At 41.4% G+C, this 26392-nt stretch overlaps 1 protein-coding gene across 6 annotated transcripts in view; it reads right to left on the bottom strand.

The window, feature by feature from the left end:
• The window catches only part of LOC103123871 (zinc finger protein 709-like), a 236158-nt gene that overhangs the window by 128795 nt on the left and 80971 nt on the right, over window positions 1–26392 (bottom strand). Inside the window, exons 3-5 of one of the 6 annotated variants that reach the window (XM_060182156.1) lie at window positions 24501–24627; window positions 24271–24328; window positions 20836–22419 (exon numbers count right to left, since the gene is read on the bottom strand). The exons of 1 other annotated variant lie outside the window; for it this stretch is intronic. In XM_060182156.1, the coding sequence (XP_060038139.1) occupies window positions 21153–22419; window positions 24271–24328; window positions 24501–24627 (1452 nt within the window). In that variant the 3' untranslated portion in view covers window positions 20836–21152. Of the gene's footprint in view, window positions 1–20835; window positions 22420–24270; window positions 24329–24500; window positions 24628–26392 lie in introns of those variants that run through there. 4 more of the 6 variants (XM_060182158.1, XM_060182157.1, XM_060182159.1 and 1 more) reach the window with 4 other exon arrangements.

Below are 26392 nucleotides of genomic sequence, written 5' to 3'. Positions count from 1 at the left end.
CCCTGCAGGTGGGGAGCCGGGGGCTCGAACCGGGATCCTTACACCGGTCCCTGCGCTTTGCGCCACATGCGCTTAACCCACTGCGCCACTGCCCGACCCCCCATATTTTCTTAATAACTAGTGAACCCATACCTGTGTGCTTGTAAGGAATATGAATATTTCAATTCTTAATCTTTAATTTTATTTTTACATCTTTCTAAATATGTATTTATTTATGTAGCATGATAGGGAGAGATACAGAGAGAATCAGATTTCACTCTGGTACATACATGTCTGCTGCTAGGGATTGAACTTGGGACTTCCTGCTTGAGAGTCTATCAGGTCTCTGGCAGGGTGGTCTCCAGGGGAAAGGTAACGGACCGGTTCTTTCTTGCTCACGACAGGGGTGACACGAAGTAAAAGACACCAGGGAGCTCTTTAGAGTGCTCAGAACCCGTTTATTAACAAGGTGCACATGAGTTAAATAGAAAACCAAACAAAGGGAATTATTGTTGAAATATGTCAGAAATTACAGGTTTCTTACAGATCAGTTTGCCCTTATGGTAGGGGGCTGGTATGACAGGAATTGGTGAGATACAAGACAGTTATTCTCCATGACGCAAGCAACTTAATTATCCAAAGGTATTTGAGAGAAGCATAGGGGTTAAACCCGTAGGGTGAGAAAGAGAGAAGATGGATATTAAAAGGCCATATAGTTTGGAATTTCTCTTGTCTGGGGTCTCAGGTGTATGATGGAGTGTGTGATAAGGTGTGTTCTTTTGTGATCAGAAGGTGACTTTGAATAAGTGAATCTGTGGCCATGTGGCCTGCAGTTAATGGAGGGAAGTATTCGGGTTTCTGTGGGCCTGAGAGTCAAGAAGGAAAGAACCAAGTCTGAGTTTCCCCCCTTTTGCTCACCTCGGTTGAGAGAGACCAAGAGGTTATCTTCTCAGACCTCCATCCAAGGACGGGGGTGGTTCTCCCTAAGCTCTATCAGGCTTACACATAGTCCCAGCAAGAGTCTAAAGCTATATTACTTTCCATTTCTTGGTATCAATTTCTATTTCCTTGAAGAGTGGCTCATAGTTTTCAGTATACAAGTCTCTCACTTCTTTGGTCAGCTTTACTCCTAGGTATTTTATTGATTTAGTTGCAACAGTGAATGGGAGTGATTTCTGGATGTCTTCTTCAGTTTTAGTGTTTGCATAGAGAAATGCCACTGATTTTTGTACATTGATTTTGTAGCCTGACACCTTGCTATATTTCCTAATAACTTCCAGTAGTTTTTTTCTACTGGATTCTTTAAGTTTTTCTATGTATACTATCATATCATCTGCAAATAGTGAGAGTTTGACTTCTTCCCTTCCAATCTGTATTCCTTTGATTTCTTTCTCTTGCCTGATTGCTATGGCAAGAACTTCCAATACTATATTGAAGAGTAATGGTGATAGTGGACAGCCCTGTCTAGTCCCCGATCTGAGGTTGAATGTTTTCAGCTTCTCTCCATTGAGTATGATGTTGGCTGTAGGTTTGCTATATATGGACTCCACTATCTTGAGAAATTCCCCATCTATTCCCATTTTTTGTAGAGTTTTGAGCATGAATGGATGTTGGGTTTTGTCAAAGGCTTTGGTATCAGGGTGATGTTGGATTCATAGAAGGTGGAAGGGAGTGTTCATGTTTCTTCAATCTTATGGAAAAGCTTTAGGAGTATGGGTACTAGCTGTTTCCTGAAAGTTTTGTAGAATTTGTGATGTCATCTGGTCCATGCTCATGGATTGGAAGAATAAATATCATCAAAATGAATATTCTCCCCAGAGCCATATACAAATTTAATGCAATACCCATCAAAGTTCCACCAAGCTTCTTTAAGAAAATAGAACAAAAACTACAATCATTTATCTGGAACCAGAAAACATCTAGAATAGCCAAAACCATCTTGAGGGAAAGAAACAGAAAATGGAGGCACCACACTCCCAGATCTCAAACTATATTATAAAGCCATCATCATCAAAACAGCCCGGTACTGGAGCAAAAATAGGCACACATACCAGTGGAACAGAATTGAAATCCCAGATCTAAACCTCCACACCTATGGACATCTAATCTTTGATAAGGGGCCCAAAGTATTAAATGAAAGACGGAATCTCTCTTCAATAAATGGTGCTGGGAAAACTGGGTTGTAACATGCAGAAGTATGAAATTGAACCACCTTATCTCACCAGAAACAAAAATCAACTCCAAATGGATCAAGGACCTCAATGTTAGACCAGAAACTATCAAATACTTAGAGGAAAACATTGGTGAAACACTTTCCCACCTAAACCTCAAGTACATCTTTGATGAAACATGGATACATACAGAGAGAGAGAGAATGGGAAGGCTATCGGGAGGGGATGGGATATGGAGATTGGGTTATGGGATTTGTGTGGAACTGTACCCCTCTTATTCTATGGTTTTGTTAATGTCTCCTTTCTTAAATAAAAATAAAAAAATAAAGCTATATTACTGCACTACCTCCTGGACTATCTTCTTCAATTCTAATACATAGAAAAGCACATTTGGTACTGAAAGTCTATTAATGTGAAAATGAATAAATATTTAAGTAGAGTGACATTTTTCACACATATGATTGCACTATCATTAGAAACAAGACCTTGTTGCTCGGTGGTGGTGCACCTGGTTGAGTACATATGTTACAGTGTGCAAGGACCCAGGTTCAAGCCCCTGGTCCTCACCTGCTATGAGATAGTTTCTTAAGTGGTAAGGTTGGGCTGTAGTTGTCTCTCTGTCTCTCTCCCTCTCTATGTCCCTCTTCCTTTCTATTTCTAGCTGACTCTGTCAAATAAAATAAAGAAGTTAATTAAAAATAAACAAGACTGTATCCATGTAGGTACTGTGGAAATACTTGACTACTAAAGAATTTGTACATGAGAGAAAAACATTGAAGATAAATCAGATCTCCCACCTTCTGCACCCCATAATAATCCTGGGTCCATACTCTCAGAGGGATAAAGATAGGAAAGCTATCAAGGGAGAGAACTGGATATGGGAGTTTTGGTGGTGGGAATTGTATCGCTCTTATACTATCTTATCTCTTATGAATATTTTTGTTGTCATTTTTGGTGTTTTAGCTTCCCAGGTTGCGATTGATGGCCTTTTTTAACTTGGAAGTGTAGAGTTGTCATCTTTATATCAATAGTCTTCATAGTTTTATGAAGGAACAACTATTTTTTAAAAAATTTATGAGAAAGATAGAGGAGAGTGAAAGAACCAGACATCACAATGGTACATGTGCTGCCAGGGATTGAACTCAGGACCTCATGCTTGAGAGTTCTGTGCTTTATCCACTCTGCCACCTCCTGGACCACAGGGACAACATTTTATTTATCTTCTCTAGCATATGTTTATGTTTGATGATCTCATGAATGTTTTAAAATGCAGTATGAAGATGTGATTTTGCAAACTATACATTGATATTCTGTTTCTCAGGCTGATCTAACACTATTTTTACTTGCTGTACAATAAAATCAATGAGGGAATGGTAGAATTTTTAATAAGCATGTGAGAAATTTACATATATATGATAACATGCCAGCACCAATGAAGTAAATCCTGTGGGTGAGAGGCTTGTCTAATTCCCCAGGAAGCACAAAGGGTTGGTGAGTTTCACTACTCTGCCCTAATACAGTGAAGACTTAAGAGGGAGAGGCTGCTTTGGTTTCTTTAGAGACAGGGAGTTGGAGGCCACACTCACCAACCTGAACACAGTGAACCCTGGGGAGGGAGAGTGACTCATAATTTTTACTATACAAGTCTCTCACTTCTTTAGTTAGGTTTATTCCTAGATATTTTATTGTTTTGTTATATAGTAAAAACAGTTGATCTGGATGAAAGAAGTTCCTTCTTTGCCACATCTACTGCAAGAATAAGACCATTCTCAGCAACCAAACCGTAGACATTCCAGAGAATGTCAACGTCTCTCTGAAGGGTCTCACGGTCACCTTGAAGGGCCCCAGTGGCTCCCTGTGGAGGGACTTCAACCACATCAATGCAGAGCTCAGTCTCCTCAGAAAGAAAAAGAAGCAGATGCCAATTGACAAATGGTGGGGAAATAGAAAGGAACTGGCTACTATTCCCACTATCTGCAGCCATATACAGAACATGATCAAAAGGAGAAACTACTGACTCAAGGATGTGGCCTTAGCATTGTCTCATGATGGAGTCAGGTGGTAGAGCAGTGGGTTAAGCACACGTGGCTCAAAGCACAAGGACCAGCTTAAGGATCCCTGTTCCAGACCTCAGCTCCCCACCCGCAGGGGAGTCACTTCACAAGCTGTGAAGCAGATCTACAGATGTCTTATCTTTTTCTCCCTCTCTATCTTCCCTTCCTCTCTCCATTTATCGTTGTCCTATCCAACAATAATGACAACAATAATAATAACTACAACAATAAGCAGCAAAAGGGAAAATAAATACTAAAGAATTGTCTCAGGAAGCGTGATAGTATCTGGACCAACCAAGAAAGATTTTACACCCATAGGATGTTACAAAACTATGGGGACCTGCTCTTCTGAGGTGAGATTTCATAATGAATACTACTATATATATGACAAGCTTTATACAGGGATTTGGAAACTTGCAAAAATTCATTCATATTCCAAAGTAAAGATAGTTTCTTAAAAAATATATTTATTGTATTGCTCTTGTTTTTTTATTGTTGTAGTTATTATTGTTGCAGATCTGCTTCACCACCTGTGAAGCAACTCCCCTGTATGTGGAAAGCTGGAATCTCAAATTGGGATCCTTGCGCTGGACCTTATTTATATTTATGAATAACAAAGTTGCTGCACTCACTTAAGAACACATGTTGCCATTTGAAAGACTTGAGTTTAATTCCCAGGTGCCCACCTGCAGGAGGGAAGCTCTATGAGTGATGAAGTGGCGATGCAGTCTCTTTCCTCCATGTCCCTCCCCTCTCAATTTTTTTTCTGTTCCACAAAAAAAAGAAGAAAGAAAAGAAAAAAATTAACATCATAGCAGACAAAGGAACAGAGATATTCAGCAGACTATGGGGTACAGTGGTGAAGAGTGAGTGCCATTAGTATAGGATTTCCAATTGGGAGATGACAAACTCTGCAGACATAGTGATGGTCATATAGCATTGTGAATTCTGAAAGCTCATGGAGAGTACTATTTAAAGTTTAAAAATGCTACACTTGAAGCCCATATGGTAGCACAGCGGGTCAAGCGCATGTGGTGAAAAGCTCAAAAACTGGTGTAAGGATCCCAGTTCGAGCCCCTGGGTCCCCACCTGTAGGAGAGTCACTTCACAGATGTGTCCTCCGCTCAGGTGGCACAGCTATAGTTAACATTATGCTCTGACCTTTCTCTTTACCATTATAGAGACCAACATCAACACCCATTTGGTCCCAAATGTGACACTGGCTTTCAGTATCTATAACTTATTTATTTTTTCAAATAGATCTTATTTTATTTATTTTTCAGTATCTTTAGTTAAGGGATAGAGAGAACCAGAAATCGAGATGAAAGGAGGTGGTAGGGAGACAGAGAGACAACTGCAATACTCTTTACCACTCAAAGCTTTTCCCCTCTAAGGAGCGGGGCTCAAACTTTGGTCCTGTGTACAGTAACAAGTGCACTCAACCAGATTCAGCAGGTCCCTTAATATCTATAATTTCTTTAACACACACACCATAATCCTTTAGAAAACATCTTACTTTGCTTTGTTCAGACACAACCTCTGACCTGGGACAGGTCTCCTCCTTGAAGAACCGCTAATTTCTCTTCTCTGTCTTCCTTTTCATGCGAAAAAATGAATTGTGGTGTGATTGAAAAGGTGGCATCGTGGTTAAAGCATTGGGCTCTCAAGTAGAAGGTACTGAGTTTGTACCTGACAGTACATGTACCAGAATGATAACTGTTTTTTTTTTAAGGAGATATTAACAAAACCGTAGGATAGGAGGGGTACAATTACACACAATTCCCACCATCAGATCTCTATATCCCATCTCCTCCCCTGATAGATTTCCCATTATTTATCCCTCTGGGAGTATGGACCCAAGGGCATTATGGGTTGCAGAAGGTGGAAGGTCTGGCTTCTGTAATTGCTTCCCCACTGAACATGGGCATTGACTGGTCAGTCCATACTCCCCATCTGCCTCTCTCCCTAGTAGTGTGGGTCTCTGGGGAATCGGAGCTCCAGGACATATTGGTGGGGTCATCTGTCCAAGGAAGTTTGGTTGGCATCATGCTAGCACCTGGAACCTGGTGGCTGAAAAGAGAGTTAACATACAAAGCCAAACAAATTGTTGAACAGTTATGAACCTGAAGGCTGGAATAGTGCAGATGAAGTGTTGGGGGTACTCACTGCAGACTCTAGTGTACTGCTTTCAGGTATATATTTTGCCCTAGTTTATGGATACGTGTGAACATATGCTCTATCTCAGGGGACCTGGTCTATGTCTAGATTTTGGGACTTTGTTAGGAAATGAACCACCTGGAATGGAATTAGAGAATACTATGAAAGGAAAGGTCTCACCAGACTAATGAAGCTGAAGGGTTGTCATTCAACACCTGAAGTCTCTGGACACAGTCTAAAGTGAAGCATGCTGAGGTGGCACTCGTGTTGATTAGATTGTGATCAGCAGATGTAGTATTATTTGATATGAATTTAGAGAAACATGCAGGAAAGTGTGCCCCACCCTAAGGTTCCAGGACTGGAGGAAATACAGGCTCCATAGTGGAAATGTGAGGTTCCTGTTGTCTTAGGGTTCAAGAAGACAATGGATAGTTATTGTTATCATCACATTATTTGGTAATTGGGTTAACTTTGAAAAGTCCCTTTGTTAGGATTTGCTGTATAATACCCAACATCTTGTGTATAGCTTGCTATTGGTTGCTTCTGTTCTCCCTCGTCTAGGCTTTTGAGAGAGTCAACATATAAAATGCTCAGCCTATATATTAAAAAGACTCAGTCTGCTTTAAAAAGTTCAAGACATACGATCAGTTTTTACTCTCTCATACTAATTAGTGATTTCTTTTTTTTTAATTTTTTAAATATTTATTTATTTATTCCCTTTTGTTGCCCTTGTTGTTTTATTGTTGTAGTTATTATTGTTGTTGTCGTTGTTGGATAGGACAGAGAGAAATGGAGAGAGGAGGGGAAGACAGAGAGGAGGAGAGAAAGATAGACACCTGCAGACCTGCTTCACCGCCTGTGAAGCGACTCCCCTGCAGGTGGGGAGCCGGGGTTCAAACCGGGATCCTTATGCTGGTCCTTGTGCTTTGCGCCACCTGCGCTTAACCCGCTGCGCTACAGCCCGACTCCCTAATTAGTGATTTCTATGACTACATGTGGGGAGCCACATGTGCCCTCAAGGTTGCTATTGGCATGGCCATAGAGTTTATGTTAAAAGATAGTTCCTGGGAATCAGGTGGTGGCACAGCGGGTTTAGCGCAGGTGGCACTAAGTGCAAGAACCAGCTTAAGGATCACAGTTTGAGCCCCTGGCTCCTCACCTGCAGGGGAATCGCTTCACAGGCAGTGAAGCAGGTCTGCAGGTGTCTCTTTCTTTCCTCTTCTCTGTCTTCCCCTCCTCTCTCCATTTCTCTCTGTTCTATCCAACAACCACAATATCAGTAACAACAACAATATAATTACAACAATAAAACAACTAGGGCAACAAAAGGCAAAATACCAAAAAAAAAAAAAAAAAAAAAGATCCTGCTTCCCTACACCTTAGAGTCCTTGTTAAAAGATAAGCTCTTTTTCCCCATGAATCACCCAGGACCTTCCAGATAATGGCTGACTACCATGACAAATAATATAAAATAATAATAATAAATGAATAGGAAAGATACACCCCCAATACTCAGTTGGCTAAGGCACCAAACCTCTTTTTCTATAAAGCATTCAAATCAGATGCCCTACTAACCACGAGAAGCAGATTGTTTGTGTTTCTTCCACAGGAATCCCGGACCATCTGGACCCCTGCACACCCTGACATCACCCACTAGATGGCACGACTACAGTGGCACACCCCCCCCCCCGAAACCTTAGATGTCACCTGACGTGATCTGAAGAACCTGATTCACAGACTCCAAGGACAGAACTTTTTTACTGCCTGTCTGCCTTTCCTGCTTCTGCCTTGACCTGTCACATTTAGGCAGTTCCAGCTCACTCTCTACAGAAAAGCAGAATTCCAGAGGCTGACCTTCCTCATGCAGCATTTCATCCCCTGCCATTTCTCCCCCTAGTCGCCTACTTTGGACTGAGACTTCTATTGGACTTGCTGGTATACCCTTTGGACACTTTAGACAATTTTACAGCAGCTTCCTTCCCTTCACATTGCTGGTTTTTCATAGACTGACCCTGAGTAGTTCATAGACTTTACACACTGTTGCTCTGGGCATTAGATAAAAGGAAAGGGGGAGATGCTGGGAAATTATGCAGATGCAGTCACATCTGCCATGTTGTCCCCTCAGGCTACTGCTAGTTCCCCCGAGAGTTAGGATATTCTTGGAGTGCCTGTTTCACCATGTTGTGCCCTCAGGGCATTGTCTATTTCCCTGTGATATTTGGAGTGCTTTGGTCACTCCTCCCCCCTCCTATTCTCACAAGAGTTATTATCCTATCCTGGAGTGCTATGGTTTCTCCTCCCCCTTCCCATTCTCACGAAAGCTGCTCCTATAAAAGCCCTTCTTCCGCACCTCACTCTCTTGCCAGCACTTCACTTCAATGTTCAGACGCAGGAAAGGTTACTGTGTGAGGCGGCCATTTTTGCTACCTCCACGTGGCCCAACCTGCTTCTCTAGCACCCAACTCTGAGGTGCCAGCGCAAATAAAGATTTGTCTTCCCTCTTCGCTCCGGACCTCATCTCTCTCTTCTCCGCGGTACACAACAACAACTACACTTTAATAGGAATGTACATAAACATCATTCCCACCACCAAAAGACTGTGTGTCCCATCCCACCCACCACACCCCCTGTTGGTATGCTTCTGGGATCTCTTCTGTTAACATTGCTTGGTGTTGTGGTCTATTTACATGACATCACACCTTTCTTCTGTAAAGGAGCCCAGCCAGGGACCCAACCCACCACTCCGCCCACCACACCATGTAACAATAGCAGAGGGTAAGTGGGAGGAGGAGTGTGTGGCGTTGGGAACTCCCAGTGTAAAACTAGCCACCTGGAGCAAGTAAATGGCGTGGATTCAGAGCCTGAGATTTTGTGAACTACCCCTGTTTTAGAAAGGGGTCACCCTACTATGACAGTAAGGATTGGTAAAATTCCTTTTCAGTGTCTAATTGACACCGGAACAGACAAGACAATTTTAAGGCAAGCAGAGGTTCCCCAGAGTTGGGAACTCCTTTCAGGACCATGCTACATGGTGTGGGAGGATTGACACATTACTACAGTAAATCTTTTTTAATATTTACAAAAACTCAAACCAGCCTCCTATTATTCTTCATTGGCAAACACCATCCACCCTCCCAGCTATTAAGGTCAAATGGAAAGACCCACTTGATAAAATTTGGCAAGGGCCTGACCCCCTATTGACCATGGGGAGGGGTTTTGCATGCATGTTTCTGCAGGATTACTCAAAACCTGTCTGGCTTCCTTCCCTTCATGTCTGGAAATACCTGCATGATGGCGCTACTATCTCTGAGGAACAAGAAACACTGCAAGAGGACTGGTTGCAGGATGCACCCCTAGACCTCTAATATAACATGGTAGGATCTGAAAATCTGGTTCACAGAGCCCTCTCTTCCCCCTCTCCTCTGAATATCTTATGCTATGACTGGCCAGTTGTGTTTTGTGTGTGAGTTGAATGACAAAATTTTTGTATGACTCATTTTGCTCAGAGTAAAAAAAGAAGGGGAATGCACCCCCCAGTATTCAGTTGGCTAAAGTATCAATGAAGTAACTTTACTAAACCTTCTTAATATTTACAGAAATTCGAATTGTCCATTTATTATATCTCATTGACAAAGCCACCCAATTTATAGAGACACATAGTCATAGAGACACATTTTTTTTCTTTTTTCAATGCTGGAATGTTTGTTTTCCTTTTATTATGGTGGATGACATTACTGCTCTTGGAAAATCCACAGAGTCCCTATTGGCAAGTCCTTACCATTAAAGTACACCATGCCAGTATATACTCCAGCTAACCTCACCAGCCTACCCAATTCTCTTTCTGCTGACCTAATTTTCGTGTCAGTTCTTCTCTACCTGGTCCTTGCCTCCTAGTTTTTCTTATTCCACAGCTGACCCTCTATGAAGAAGAAGAATTTCGTCAGCTGGCGCTGACCCAGCAGAGAACCAGACGTGCTCTTTCTTCCCCTGGACATTACATCAACTGACTGCATCCCTTAAACTTGCTGGTGGACTTTGGGACAATCTCTCTATGCTGCTGGACACATTGAAAATCAATTTCAACAGTCCATTTGACTTCACCTCGGACAGCTTGGAGCCTCTCCAGAGACAGATGAACTCCCTTGCCAAGGTGGTACTCCAGAACTGCCATGGTTTGGACTTGATTTATGCTAAATAGTGTGATCTTTGTCTAGAAAAATGTTGTTTCTTTTGTAAATGAAATTAGATTTATAAAACTGAAATGTTAATATCTTGCACAAACTTAGCTGTGATATTAAGAATTCCTTTTCCTCTTTCAATACTAACTCCTGGTTCTCTTCTCCTTTAACTGCTTGGCTTCTACCTCTCCTAGGTCCTTTGCTAGCTATGGTAGCTCTATCGCTGATTATTCCTTGCCTCATTCAATTCCTCAAGAAACGCATACATGACATAATTAATGTTACAGTACAGAGAGTCTCAGTTCACCCTTACACTCGTATTCCTTTAGAGGAAAGAAATGCTCTAACTGACATTGATCCATAAACACTGTTCATTAATTAAAGAAATTAGGAGGAGATGTTGGGAACATGTGTAAGCCTGATACAGCTTAGGGAGAACCACCCCGATCTTTGGATGGAGGTCTGAGAAAATAACCTCTTGGTAAGTCTCTCTCAACCGAGGTGAGCATAAGGGGGGAAACTCAGACTTGGTTCTTTCCTTCTTGACTCTCAGGCCCACAGATACCCCAGTACTTCCCTCCATTAACTGCAGGCCACATGGCCACAGATTCACTCATTCAAAGTCACCTTCTGATCACAGAAGAACACGCTTTATCACACACTTCATCACACACCTCAGACCCCAGACAAGAGAAATTCCAAACTATACGGCCTTTTGATATTCATCTTCTTTCTGTCTCACCTTAGGGGTTTAACCTCTATGCTTCTCTCAAATACCTTTGGATAATTAAGTTGCTTGTGTTATGGAGAATAATTGTCTTGTATCTCATCAATTCCTGTCATACCAGCCCCCTACCTTAGGGGCATGCTGACTGTTAAGAAACCTGTAATTTCTGTCATATTTCAACAATAATTACCTCTATTGCTTTTCTATTTAACTCATGTCAATTTTGCTAATAAACGGACTCTAGGATTCTGGGACTCAAGGACTCAGATTCTAGATTCACGCTGAGTCCCCTGGTGTCTTTTACTTCGTGTCACCCCTGTCGTGAGCAAGAAAGAACCAGCCCGTTACCTTTCCCCTGGAGGCCACCCTGCCGGAGAAGGAGAGAGACACCCCGAAAGCAGCCATTTTGTCTCTGGTTCCGGGAAAAACCACACAGTTTCAGAGAAATGACACCACCCCAGAACAAGCTAATCTGAGTAGAAGGAAAGCCCTGATGTCAAAAAATTGCTTAGCTGTCTAAACTGCTGAGATGGGGTTAAGATAACTGCTGAGCTGGGGTTAAGATAAGTATGTCACAAAACAAGTTTGTACTTTGCTTAACCTTTACCCAATATTTCTCTTTTTGGTGTATAAATAGGATCGGCTTATCTCCTTGGGGCTCACAAGTCACTATAGGGAAATGCTTGTAGTCCAGGCTTAAGCTTTCTCCAATAAAGGCTCTTGTCTTTGCATGTGAGTGTGGTTTCCTTTCTACAGGAGTGGGACCTGGAATCTGGGCATAATATTAAGAAGAGGCTCTGATGAATGAGGTTTAGTGTAAATAAGATGTGTGGGTCAAAGTAAGTGAAGATGTGTGGGTAAGAGTAAGTGGAGATGTGTGGATAAGAGTAAGTCAACTTGTGTGGGTAAGAGTAAGTGAACTTTCATTGGCTGGGGGTTGGTGAACTTTCATGTGTCCCAGGTTCAATCCCCTGCAACACCATAAGCCAGATCTGAACAGTGCTCTGATTAAAAAATAAGTAAAATAAAAAATTCAAAAAAATTTTTAACAAGGAAACACTGACTAAACCATAGGATAAGAGGGGTACAACTTCACACAATTTCCACCACCAGAACTCTGTATCCCATCCACTCCCCTGATAGCTTACCTACTCTTTAACCCTCTGGGAGTATGGGCCCAAGTCATTGTAGAAGGCTGAAGGTCTGGCTTCTTTACTTGCTTCCCTGCTGAACATGGGCATTGACAGGTTGATCCATACTCCCAGTCTGTCTCTCTCTTTCCCTAGTGGGGAAGGGGTATGGGGAAGCAGAGCTCCAGAGCACATTGGTGGGGAAGTCTGGTCAGCATCATGAAACCTTGTGGTTGAAGAGAGTTAGCATACAAAACCAGGGGGTCGGGCGGTAGTGCAGCGGGTTAAGTGCATGTTGGTGTAAAGGCGCAAAGACCCGGGTTCGAGCTTAGGCTCCCCACCTGCAGAGGAGTCGCTTCACAGGCAGTGAAGCGGGTCTGCGGGTGTCTTTCTCTCGCCCTGTCTTCCCCTCCTCTCTCCTATCCAACAAAAAACAACAATGATTACCACAACAAGGCTACAACAAGTACAACAAAAAGGGGGGATGGCCTACAGGAGCCAGTGGATTCATGGTGCAGGCACTGAGTCTCAACAATAACCCTGGAGGGGAAATAAAAAAAAACATACAAAGCCAAACAAATTGTTGACCAATCATGGACCTAAAGGCTGGAATAGTGCAGATGAAGCCTGGGGGAGTCTCCATATGGTAGATAGCTAGTAGGCATATTTTAGTTATATTCCATAAGGCCTGTGGCTATACTAGTGTTTTGTTTTTCTCCTTTATGCCCGAGCCTGAAATCTGATATGCAGGTGGAGCCTAATTATTGCCTGGGGAAGTGATGTCATGGCTGGACGAAGGAGCAGAAAGCTGAATCAAAAAAGAGAGTAGCTCCCAAATATGGAAAAGGTGTATAAATATTGAGATTTTTTTTTTTTTAGGCAGTGCAATCTTTCTCTCTGGTTTAGAATGGTGCAGGTCATTGAACCTGGGACTAGGAAACCTCCAAGCATTTTCTTGTAGTCTGTGTGTGAAGGTGTCTGTTAAGATGCTGACTCCCTTTGCTCTGTATACACTTTTAAGTTAGATATACTCATGTTTCTTAATTTTTTGTTATTGTTTCTCTGGCAATTAAATCTCAATTAATGAATATGTTGCAAAAACTTATATGGAGAAATGTTTCATATTTTTCTCTAAATATTTGATGGTCTCTAATGTGGTAATTCTCTCATTCTAGTTAAGTTTTTGAAACTTCATTTAGATGGAGAAAGAAAAGTTTTGAGGAAAAGAGGACACAGGGAGAGGGATTCTTGCATCAATTTACTGCTCGTCACTTGAGAATTAACATTGAACAGAAATGTACTTTTACATGAGAAATCAAGTTCATGTATTTTTAACATATGGTAGCACCTATTATTGTTCTACTGATCGACCTTTACTGCTTTTCTTTGTTTAACTTCTATTTATAAAATGGAAACATTGACAGACCAAGAATAAGAGGGGTACAATTTAGATTTAGCTCCAAGAAAAAATGTTTATTCATACAGAAGGTCAGAGCAGGGGGATGATCAAAATGCAATTGGCTATTTCAAGGGAACTACCAAGGGAATAGCAAGAGCCCAAGAAAAATACACCCTTCAAAGACACTCGCATGAACCCCCTATTTGTTTCTCCTATAGTAACCATTTGTGATGCTTACAGGGGTACAATTTCAAAAATTCCCACCCCCAGACCACTGTATCCAGTCCCCTCCCTTGATAGATTTCCTGTCTTTATTGATACGGGAGTATGGACCCAGGGTCATTAAGGGGTACAAAAGGTGGGTCTAATCTACCTGCAATGGTTTTCTCTTATTTACAAGTTCTTTAGTGGTAAAGTATTTCCACAAAATCTACAGGGATACAGCCTTGTTGACTTTTTATTAACTTAATTTTTATTTGATAGAGACAACCAGAAATGGAGAGGAAGAGGGACATAGAGAGGGAGAGAGACACCTATAGCCCTACTCCACCACTCATTACACTTTCCCCTAGCAGATGGGGATCAGGGGCTTGAACCTGGATCCTTGCACCCTGTAACATATGTACTCAACCAGGTGCACCACCTCACAGTCCCAAGTTGTTTCTAATGCTAGTGCATTCATATATGTGAAAAAAGTCACTCTATTTAAATATTTAATCATTTTCATATTAATAAAATTTCAGTACCAAGTGGGCTTTTCTACACATTAGAATTAAAGATTATGATACTCCAGGAGGTGGTGCAGTATTATAGCTTTAATATTTATTTATTTCCTTTTGTTGCCCTTGCTTTTTTAATTGTTGTAGTTATTGATGTTTTCACTGTGGGAGAGGAGGGGAGCCAAGGGCTTGAACTGGGATCCTTAAGCTGTTCCTTGTGCTTTGTACCACATGTGCTTAACCCGCTGCAGTACCATCCAAATCCATAGTAATATAGCTTTAGACTCTGAAGCAGGAGGTCCCAAGTTCAATCCCCAGCCTCACAGACATGTACCCGAGTGAAGTCTGATTCTATCTCTCCCTATTATTCTACACTGTCGTATGCTTTACATTGGCTTGTTCTAGCCCTCCCCCGCCAAGAGAATTGGATGAGTCCTGTTAATTTCGCGGGCCTGCTTGGCCCCACCCCAAGGGACCCTGGGAGAGGGTTCCGGAGTCCGAGAGTTCCTGAGTTCCCCAGTGACAGAGTTCCTGAGTTCCGGAGTTCGAGAGTGCGAGGGTGCGAGAGTTTCTGAGTTCGAGAGTAAGGGAGAGGGTTCCTGAGTTCCAGAGTAAAAGAAAGAGTGCTTGCGCCGCCGCAAAGAGACAGCAGAGTTCTGTTTGGTGATTAGTTTGTCTTAGTTTATGAATAGTTCCTCCTGAATAAAGAAATACAGCTTCCCTGCCCAGCCGTTGTCTCCGCGTCTCTGTTCACCACCGTGAAGCAAGCCAACCCGGCCGGCAAGAGCATCCGAAATTTTAACAACAAATGGCGCCCACGTGGACCTGACCTGCGCATCTCTCAGATAAGTAAAGACAATTTGGCTACCTATGCACGATGGCCTTCTCTTCTGCTTGTGAAGAGATCTCCAAAGGCCTCTGCTCTTTCTTCACGAGACTGTTTTGCTGTTTCTGGAACATTTATCTCTGGACCACTCTGTGGTTTCCACTCGCTCGAGCGAACTCAGAACAGCCAGCGGGAAGAGCCAGCGGGCGGGAGGCAAGGCGCGGAGCTGCTGTTTCCACCTGGTCAAACAGCCAGCCAGCCGGCTGCGCCCAGACAACCCCGCGCACCGCGCCAGCAACCCCGCAGCCCCGCAGCCCGCAGGAGGCCTACGCCACCATGCAAGAGCCCGATGCCAGCACGCTAGAGCCCGATGCCAACATGCTGGAGCCCGATGCCAACATGCTGGAGCCTGAGGCCAACATGCTGGAGCCTGAGGCCAGCCCACAGGAGCCGGCTCTCCACCGCGTGGTGCAGGGCACTGGACGCTTGATCCCTCCACGCTGCTCGGCCACTGCAAACAGGGCAGCAGACATGGCAGGGCCATGGGGCAGGGCCGCGGCGTTCTATCATGGCCGCCACCCCTGGGCACCTAGGCTCACGCCTTCTACAAAGATGGCCTGCCTGCCCTCTTTCTATGAATTCTGGAACCATCCCGGGCCTCCCGGACCCCCGGGCTCCCTGCCAAAACTGGGCACACGAGATCTCCAGCCGCCGGTCCGGTCTGAAGGCAGACAAGCTGGAGTATGCAGAGATTTGTGCAGAGATCGCAACCTGCAATTCCTAGAAGTGGAGCTGCTCGGAAATGGAGCTGCCATTTCCATGGGTTCACCATCCGGAGGTGGTGGGAAGCCACCTCCGGATGGTGAACCCCCCCCCAATAACTAAGACAATATAGATTTAAATTCGTGTTTAAAATGACATGTCTTCGTAACAAAGGTTTCTCTCCTCGTGTATTAATGACTATGTTTATGTGTATGTTTAAAGTTTGGTAAACAGTAGCTTTAAGGCTAAAATTCTTACTAGTCAAAGATAAATGAAAAAGGTTTTCAACGTAATTCTCATAAAGATAAAAATTAACTTACATTTAAAGTCTGAGGTAAAAATTAGTTAACAATCAATATATTTCAACTAAGTTGGTCTAAACAAAAGGTTAAATAGACTTGTTGATATGTAAAACACTACCTTCTCTATTAGAAATGGTAGATCGCACAATGGCTATGCTAATTATTCTCATGCCTGAGGTTTCCTCTCCGGCCCACACCTAGGGTGTGTCTCCATCTTGAATGGGTGTAACAAAAGGTTAAAAGACGTTGTTGATATGTAAAAGTCTCAAATTCCTTCTCTATTAGAAATGTTAGATCGTGCAGTAGATATGCTAATAACAAGTTTTGTTTCATAGTAAGTAAGTTGCAGCCAGCTGCCTGTGGGACCCTAGGCCGTTCTCCGCCCCCATGCAAATGCCCGTCGAGGCAAGTAGCCCCCCAGAGGCAAGAAATGTTTTTTTTTTCAGATATGGCCCCCTCAGGCCTTCCCTTGGCAACATGCTGGTTTTGGTTATATATGTTTCTGTTCACCCCACACCCTTGATACTATAGTCATTTAGTTAAAAAGAAAAGGGGGAATTGTCGTATGCTTTACATTGGCTTGTTCTAGCCCTCCCCCGCCAAGAGAATTGGATGAGTCCTGTTAATTTCGCGGGCCTGTTTGGCCCCGCCCCAAGGGACCCTGGGAGAGGGTTCCTGAGTTCCCCAGTGACAGAGTTCCTGAGTTCCGGAGTTCGAGAGTGCGAGAGTGCGAGAGTTTCTGAGTTCGAGAGTAAGGGAGAGGGTTCCTGAGTTCCAGAGTAAGAGAGAGTGCTTGCGCCGCCGCAAAGAGACAGCAGAGTTCTGTTTGGTGATTAGTTTGTCTTAGTTTATGAATCGTTGTTCCTGAATAAAGAAATACAGCTTCCCTGCCCAGCCGTTGGCTCCACGTCTCTGTTCACCACCGTGAAGCTAGCCGGCCGAGGCCAACCTGCCCAACCAGAGCCTTCCGAATTTTAACAACACTACACGAATAAATACATATTATGAAAGATTTAATTTTTTAATATTTATTTATTCCCTTTTGTTCCGCTTTATTGTTGTAGTTATCATTGTTGTTATTGATGTTGTTGTTGGATAGAACAGAGATAAATGGAGAAAGGAGGGGAAGACAGAGAGGAGGGGAAGAGACAGACACCTGCAGATCTGTTTGACCACTTATGAAGTGACTCCACTGCGGGTGGAGAGCTGAGGGCTTGAACCGGGATCCTTAAGCCGGTCCGTGCCCTTTGCATCACATGTGCTTAACCCACTGTGCTACAGCCCAACTCCCATTAAGAAAGATTTTAAAAATAAAATTAAAGATGAAGAATTGAAATACTTATTCATATTCTTTCCAAGCATACATAGGTATGGGTTCACTAAGTTATTAAGAAAATATGATTTCTATTATTTTTAATTTTTTTTTTTAATTTTTTATTAAAGAAAGGATTAATTAACAAAACCATAGGGTAGGAGGGGTACAACTCCACACAATTCCCACCGCCCAATCTCCATATCCCACCCCCTCCCCCGATAGCTTTCCCATTCTCTATCCCTCTGGGAGCATGGACCCAGGGTCATTGAGGGTTGCAGAAGGTAGAAGGTCTGGCTTCTGTAATTGCTTCCTCGCTGAACATGGGTGTTGACTGGTCGGTCCATACTCCCAGTCTGCCTCTCTCTTTCCCTAGTAGGATGGGTCTCTGGGGAAGCTGAGCTCCAGGACACATTGGTGGTGTCTTCAATCCAGGGAAGTCTGGCCGGCATCCTGATGACACCTGGAACCTGGTGACTGAAAAGAGAGTTAACATAAAAAGCCAAACAAATTGTTGAGCAATCCTGGTCCCAAAGCTTGGAAAAGTGGAGAGGAAGTGTTAGGGAGGTACTCACTGCAAACTCTAGTGTACTTCTGCTTTCTTACTTTGGTGCCATACTCCAAACTCAGTCAATTTCTGCTTTGCGTTTCTACTTCTTCTTTTTTTTTTTTTTACATGCATAACATTCCCCAGATTCCCATTCAACAATACAACCCCCACTATTTCATTCATCATTTTTCATGGACCTGTATTCTCCCCACCCACCCACCCACCCACCCCAGAGTCTTTTACTTTGGTGTAATACTCCAATTCCATTTCAGGTTCGACTTGTGTTTTCTTTTCTAATCTTGTTTTTCAACTTCGGCCTGAGAGTGAGATCATCCCATATTCATCCTTCTGTTTCTGACTTATTTCACTCAACATGATTTTTTCAAGGTCCATCCAAGATTGGCTGAAAACGGTGAAGTCACCATTTTTTACAGCTGAGTAGTATTCCATTGTGTGTATATATACCACAACTTGCTCAGCCACTCATCTGTTGTTGGACACCTGGGTTGCTTCCAGGTTTTGACTATTACAAGTTGTGCTGCCAAGAATATGTGTACACAGATTTTTTTTGGATAGATATGTTGTGTTCCTTAGGATATATCCCCAGGAGAGGAATTGCAGGATCATAGGGTAGTCTATCATGTCAGATATGAGAATAGCTGTTCCTGCCCTTTTTTGTGGGCCATTGGCTTGAATGATAGTTTTCCATCCTTTCACTTTAAGTCTGTGTTTGTCTTGTTGCGTTAGGTGAGTTTCCTGTAGACAACATATTGTTGGGTTGTGTTTTCTGATCCATCTTCCTACTCTGTGTCTTTTAATAGGTGAATTCAGGCCATTGACATTTATTGATATCAAAGATTGAAGATATTTTAACGCCATTCTTGTAGAGTTTTAGAGTGTTTTAATATGTGTTCTATTTGTGGTGGTCTGGTTGTTTATAGGAAACCTTTCAGAACTTCTTTCAAGGCAGGCTTGGTGATGGTTGCTTCCTTCAACTGTTGCTTGTCTGAGAAGGTTTTGATGCTTCCATCTAGTCTGAATGACAATCTAGCAGGATATAGTATTCTTGGCTGAAAGCCTTTCTCATTGAGCACTCGATAGATATCTTGCCATTCTCTTCTGGCCTGTAGTGTTTGTATGGAGAAGTCTGCTGCTAATCTTATGGGTTTTCCTTTGTAGGTGACTCTTTGTTTTTCTCTTGCAGCCTTGAGGATCCTTTCTTTATCCTTATTCCTTTCCAATCTAAGTATGACATGTCTTGGTGTCTTTAGGTCTGGGTTAATTCTGTTTGGGACCCTCTGGGCTTCTTGAATCTTTATGTCTTTGGTGTTGTCTAGACTAGAGAAAATTTCAGCTATTATGGCCTGGAGAATGCTTTCTTCCTCCCCTTCTCTTTCTTCCTCTGGTAAGCCAATAATGCGTATATTGTTTCTTTTGAAGTCATCCCATAGGACTCTGTTGTTGTTTTCAGCATCTCTTAATCTCTTTTTGAGATCTCTTACTTCTTCTTTAGTTGTCTCTAATTCATCCTCAATCTTGCTAATTCTGTCTTCAGCCTCATTGATTCTATTCTGTCTGCCCTCTACTGCTTTCTGGAGTTCATCTATTTTGTTGCCCTGCTCTGATACTGTTTTAGCTTGTTCAGCTAGTTGCCTTCTTAGCTCAGCAATTTCAGCTTTCAGCTCTCTAATAACCATGAGATTATTAGAATTTTCTTCCATATTCTCATTTGTTGTTCCTGCAGTTCTGATTACAATTTTTTCAAATTCTTTACTCACTCCTGTTATTATTTCCTTAGCTAATGTTTGGATGTTGAACTCGTTGTTTTGTGCTTCGCCCTCTGGAGGACTTTTAGTTGGACTCTTGTCCTGGTTCGAGTCTCCATTATTTTTTCTTGTTGTTTTAACCATTTTATATAAGTTAACAGTTTTTTCAATCCCTGAGTTGGAGTTCAGTGGTGTAAAAGCCTTTTTTTTTTTTTTTCCCTGTAGGCTATGGTAGCCTGAGGGCTTTTAAACTATCAATAGGCTTCTTGGCTTAATCAATGACTCCTGACCAAGAGATAAAGCAGGGTGTGGCAGAGATAATCCAGTGGTTATGCAAAGAGACTTTCACAGCCCTTCAGCTATGCCACCGAGGTATAGGTCTTCTCCTGAGTTTCCCGGTTAGATCTCTGTGCCCTGGTGTCCCTCCCTGTTGCTGCTCCAGATTCTGAGGGTAGTAGCAATGGAGACTCAGAGTTGTACTTGGTGAGTCTCTGGGGAGTCCTTTCCTCCCTTCAGCTGTCCCCTTGTTGGTGGAGCAGACTGGAGGTGGTGTCTCCACTGACAGACTGTCGAACTGTTAGCAGTCACTTAATCTCTCCTTAGGCCCCTCTCTCCTCTCTGTCACCAGCCACGCGTGTTTGTACTCACGGGTGATTTACTGGGTTTCTGTGGTCATTCTAGTCCTGTCTTGTTTCGGTCCGGGTGGTCTCCTTTGGTATTCCTAGTTGATCCGGGAGAGGAGAGGAGAGGAGAGAAAGCAATCTGCTGCTCGTAGCTCCGCCTCCGGAAGTCGAATCTTATTTTTAAATTTTACTTAATATTTTCTCTACACTGTGAGCACTTTCATGTGGCTGAAGATTACCAAACTCACTGTTTAAGTAACAGTGTGCCTATTTCCATATGCTCTATGAGTAGTGGAGTAACAGAAAGGTTTTCTATATTGTCTACATTACTAGGGTTTCTCTTCACTGTGCATTATTTCTTGTGATTAAAGATGACTGAAATGACTGAATGTTCCACTGCATCATGTATATTCATAGGCTTTCTCTCCACTGTAACTTCTTTTAAGTACCTGATGAGTAGAGGAATCAGCAAATGCTTTACTATACTGTTTCCATTCCTAGAACTTCTCTCCACTGTGAGTTCTTTCATGTCTCCGAAGAGAACTGGAACAAATGAATGCTTTACTACATTGTTTACATTCATAGGGTTTCTCTCCACTGTGAGTTCTTTCATGGCTCCGAAGAGCACAGTTTTGACTGAATGCTTTATTACACTGTTTACATTCATAGGGCTTCTCTCCACTGTGCATTCTTTCATGTGTCAGAAGAGAACTTCTTTGACTGAATGCTTTACTACATTGTTTACATTCATAGGGTTTCTCTCCACTGTGCATTCTTTCATGTGTCCGAAGATAACTGGAACAACTGAATGCTTTACTACATTGTTTACATTCATAGGGTTTCTCTCCACTGTGCATTCTTTCATGTGTCCGAAGATAACTGGAACAACTGAATGCTTTACTACATTGTTTACATTCATAGGGTTTCTCTCCACTGTGCGTTCTTTCATGGCTCCGAAGATAACTGGAACAACTGAATGCTTTACTACATTGTTTACATTCATAGGGTTTCTCTCCACTGTGACTTCTTTCATGTGTCCGAAGAGAACCGGATTGACTGAATGTTTTCCTACACTGTTTACATTCATAGGGTTTCTCTCCTCTGTGCGTTCTTTCATGTGTCCGAAGGGAACTGGATTCACTGAATGTTTCCTTACATTGTTTACATACATAGGGTTTCTCTCCACTGTGTATTCTTTCATGTTTTCGAAGAGAACCAGATTGACTGAATGTTTTCCTACATTGTTTACATTCATAGGGTTTCATTCCACTGTGAATTCTTTCATGGTTCCAAAGAGAACTGTAATGACAGAATATTTTTCCACATTGACTACATTCATATGGTTTCTCTCCACTGTGTATTCTTTCATGTGTCCGAAGATTACTGGATTGACTGAATGTTTTTCTACATTGTTTACATTCATAGGGTTTCTCTCCACTGTGCGTTATTTCATGTTTCCGAAGACGACTGGAAAAATTGAATGTTTTCCTACATTGTTTACACTCATAGGGTTTCTCTCCACTGTGAGTTCTTTCATGTATACGAAGATAACTGGATGTGCTGAATTTTTTACTACATAGTTTACATTCATAAGGTTTCTTTCCAGTGAGAGTTCTTTTGTGTTTTTTAAGCTGACTGGAATAAGTGAGTACTTTGTTGTATACTTCACATTCTTGAGGTTCCTCACTATTTTGTCTTTGTTCTTTGGCCTCAGAGATTTTCACTCTCTTACTGGAAAACAGTGAGAATTTACTTGATGATATTCTAATGAAAAAACTAAAACTTTACTAAGAAAAACAGGTCATTAGTATATATAAACAACCAATATTCACAAACATTATCAATACATTGGACAAAAATGCTTATACTGACAAAACAATAATAAAAATTAATATTATATAAAGGCTCTTATAGTTAAAAAGAAAAAAGCTCAAAGAAAAAGCTGTTAAATACTAAATAGTATAATACACAAGCAAGTTAAACTACAAACTACATACAGCAATATTGTATTTATTAATTGAAGTACTTTTTGTCAATGTGTAAATGGCAAGTTTTATCTTTGTGTTTTTTTTCTTGTTTTTAAATATTTTTTATTTCCTTTTTGTTGCCCTTATTTTTTTATTGTTGTTGTTATTGATGTCATCTTTGTTGAATAGAACAGAGAGAAATGGAGAGAGAAGGGAAAGACAGAAAGGGGAGAGAAAGATAGACACCTGCAGACATACTTCTCCACTTCTGAAGCAACTCCCCACAGGTTTGAAGCTGGGGACTGGAACTGGTATCCTAATGCCGGTCCTTGCGCTTTGTGCCATGTGAGCTTGACCCGCTGAACTACCACTCAACTCCCCGAGTTGAATTTTTTTATTGAAATCACTATTTTTTCTATTAAAACTCTCTAAACATTATAAAAATATAGTCATACAATGCAGATATGTCTAATAGTTCCAAGTGTACTACTTTGTAAACACTGAGTTTCTCCACCTTATTTATTTATTGTTTTTATAGGTATTTATCTTCCTCTTTTTTGGTCCTTGTTATTTTTATTGTTGTAATTATTATTGTTGTTGTTACTGATGTCATCATTGTTTGATAGGACAGAGAGAAATGGAGAGGAGGGAAAGACAGAGAAGGCGAGAAAAAGATAGACACCTAAAGACATGCTTCACCACTTGTGAAGCGACCTCCCAAAGGTGGGGAGCAGAAATTGAAACTGGGATCCCTATGTGAGCTTCACCTGCTATGCTACCACCCGAATCACTGTGTTGAAATTTTTTATTGAAATAACTAATTTTTCATAAATCTGTCTAAACATTATAAAAAAGATATATTCATACAAGGGAGCTATGCTTAATGTTTCCAAGTGTACTACTATGTAAACACTGAGTTTCTCTGCCTTATCTACTTTTTGTTTCTTTTTTACATTTATTTATTTTCCTTTTTGTTGACCTTGTAGTTTTTATTATTGTAGTTATTGTCATTGTTATTGATGTTGTCTTTGGTAGACAGGAAAAATGGAGCAAAATGGAGAGAGGAAGGAAGTCAGAGAGAGGGAGAGAAAGATAGACACCTGCAAACCTGCTTCACCACTTATGAAGCAACTCCCCTGCAGGTGGGGAGCTGGGGGCTCAAACCAGGAGACTCAAGCCAGTCCTTGCACTTTGCGCCACACGAGCTTAAACCACTGCTCTACCACCTGACTCCCCGCTGCCTTATTTCTGTAAGTATCCATTTCTTACTTTTCTGTGAGTTTTTTTCATGAAGTGGAAAGAAAGGGTAATCCAGAACAACATTTTCTTACTTGTGCTGCCAGTGATTTAAATGAGAAACTCAAGCCTATACATCACACATCCATCATTATTTGAGTCACTTGCCAAATATACCATAAGCTATTCATGGCATCATTTTTATGAAATAGTTTAAGATGATCTTCTCTTTACTTTAAAAAGATTGTATTATAGCAGAAGCCAAGCATCAGCTCAAATACTAGAGAGCACACACTTAGGAACCCTTAAGGGTCCATTGATTTTGGGAAATCATCAAGGTACTAAAGCACAGAGAAGTTCACAGTAGCTTTCTGGCTAGGACAGTATATTTTATTATGAATGAGATTCTAACCTTTTACTTCCTTGGTGGTTACACTGCTCTTTGATGGAATGGTCCCCTTGTAAATTTCCTAAAAATACAAAAGATATTAGAAAGGATACAAATATACTGAATTTTTGATCCCTCATGAGTCGCAATCACAATAATGCCTTTATCACTTAACAATGTCTCCACATACACTGGTGAACAATGGTGGAAAAAGTATGTATTTTCATTGAGAAATGAACGAATATTATAATTACCTATCGACAGAAGGTTTTTAATATTTTCCCACATCACATTTCTGTAGAGTTTCTTCTCTGAAGAATTTAATAATGCCCACTCCTCTTGACTGAATATCACTGTTACATCTTCAAAGGTCACTGAACACTAAAATATACAGTGTATTTATTTATATGAGAAAACATTTCATACTAGCAACAGATTAGACATCCATGATCTACTTTATGAAGTCAGTGATTGTCTCATCACCAAACATATCAAATACCCCACTCTCATGGTCTAGAATGTGATACACTAATTGGTACAGTGAGTACAGCTTTGTGCTGTCATCAGGTCCTGAACCCAGTCCCTAGAATCTCATATGACAGTGATGTTATTATGAAGTTCACTTGGAAGGGAGGAGAAAAAGATCCAAGCATAACTGAGTTAGGTTTGGGAAAGCAGTCAGTGAACAACTTTATTTCTTTACCTTTTTATGTTTTCATAACGGAGGCTTTAGAGCTCCATGTTATGATTTTAGGGGGAAAAAAAAGATACCCTGGCAATGAAGCTCCCATGTGGTAGAGGCATGCCTTAATTGAGGACTGTGCACATGACAAAGAAGCAAATAATTTGAGTGAGCCATTCTGCTCACCATGGACCATAGTATTTTAATATTATATATTTACAAATTAATAAAAGAGGTGTCAAGGAGACAGAACACTACTAAGCTCTGGCTTATATTATTTATGGAGACTGAATTTAGAGCAGTAGAACATCATGCATTAAAGTCTTTCGAGCAATAATTCTGTTGTCTTCCCAAAGCTACTTTCTTCTTCAATGCAGCCATTTGCATCCTACTTGGATGAGAGTGAGGAATAACGAAAACCTGCTAAAGCATAATGACACATGAGAGCGCTGACAAACCATATTCTTCTTTCCAAATTGAGGGATAGAGAGGCAGGGAGAAATAACAGCATCTATTTCTAAGAGAGAAAACAACATACTTCCTCCTTAAAATTAAATAAATAACCAGGGCAACAAAAGGGAATAAATAATTATTTAAATAATATAAATATTTTAAAAAATGAATAAATAAAAAAATAAATATTTAAAAAATTGAATAAGTAAAATTAGATAAAATGAGAGCACCATTAGTATGGGAATTCTTGGATTTCCCCATAGATATGATGGGCCAAGACCTCTAATATCTCTCCACCATTGCTCGTCAATATTATCAAGTTTGAGAACTACCCTCTGCCTTAATCCAGTTCTCTAGTTCTATTCTCAACTCCGATGCCATCTTCCCAAACAATATTTTTAGTTCCTCTTCATGTTACTATCAAGCTCAAGCAAAAATCACTCAGACTATGGGCCCCTAGAAACATACCTAAAGAAGACTACATAGCTTTATTATACATTAAAATTCCTATTCTGGGGAGTTGGGCTGTAGTACAGCGGGCTAAGCGCAGGTGGCGCAAAGCACAAAGACAGGCATAAGGATCCCGGTTCGAACCCCGGCTCCCCACCTGCAAGGGAGTCACTTCAGGTCTGCAGGTGTCTGTCTTTCTCTCCCCCCTCTGTCTTCCCCTCCTCTCCATTTCTCTCTGTCCTATCTAACAACAATGACATCAATAATAACTACAACAACAAAACAACAAGGGCAACAAAAGGAATAAATAAATAAATAAAAATAATAATAAAATAAAATTTAAAAAAGACAGACTCCTGAAGACCTACCTGGCTACTTGTTAAGCAACCCCCCCAATCCAGGTGGACAACAGAACTTAAAACTGGGTTACTTCCCATGGTAACTTAAATGTCTAACTGGGTGTACCCATCAAGATAAGAATTTTCATAGCATATAGAGTGTTTGGGTAGAAAGGAAGAAAAAGCTTCAGGTATAAGTAGGTATATTCTGATGAACATGATT

The sequence above is a fragment of the Erinaceus europaeus genome, chromosome 23 (assembly GCF_950295315.1).
Source record: "Erinaceus europaeus chromosome 23, mEriEur2.1, whole genome shotgun sequence".
NCBI classification, from domain to species: Eukaryota; Metazoa; Chordata; class Mammalia; order Eulipotyphla; family Erinaceidae; genus Erinaceus; species Erinaceus europaeus.
Note: the sequence above shows the minus strand (reverse complement) of the source record. Positions and strands in the feature narration are given on the sequence as shown.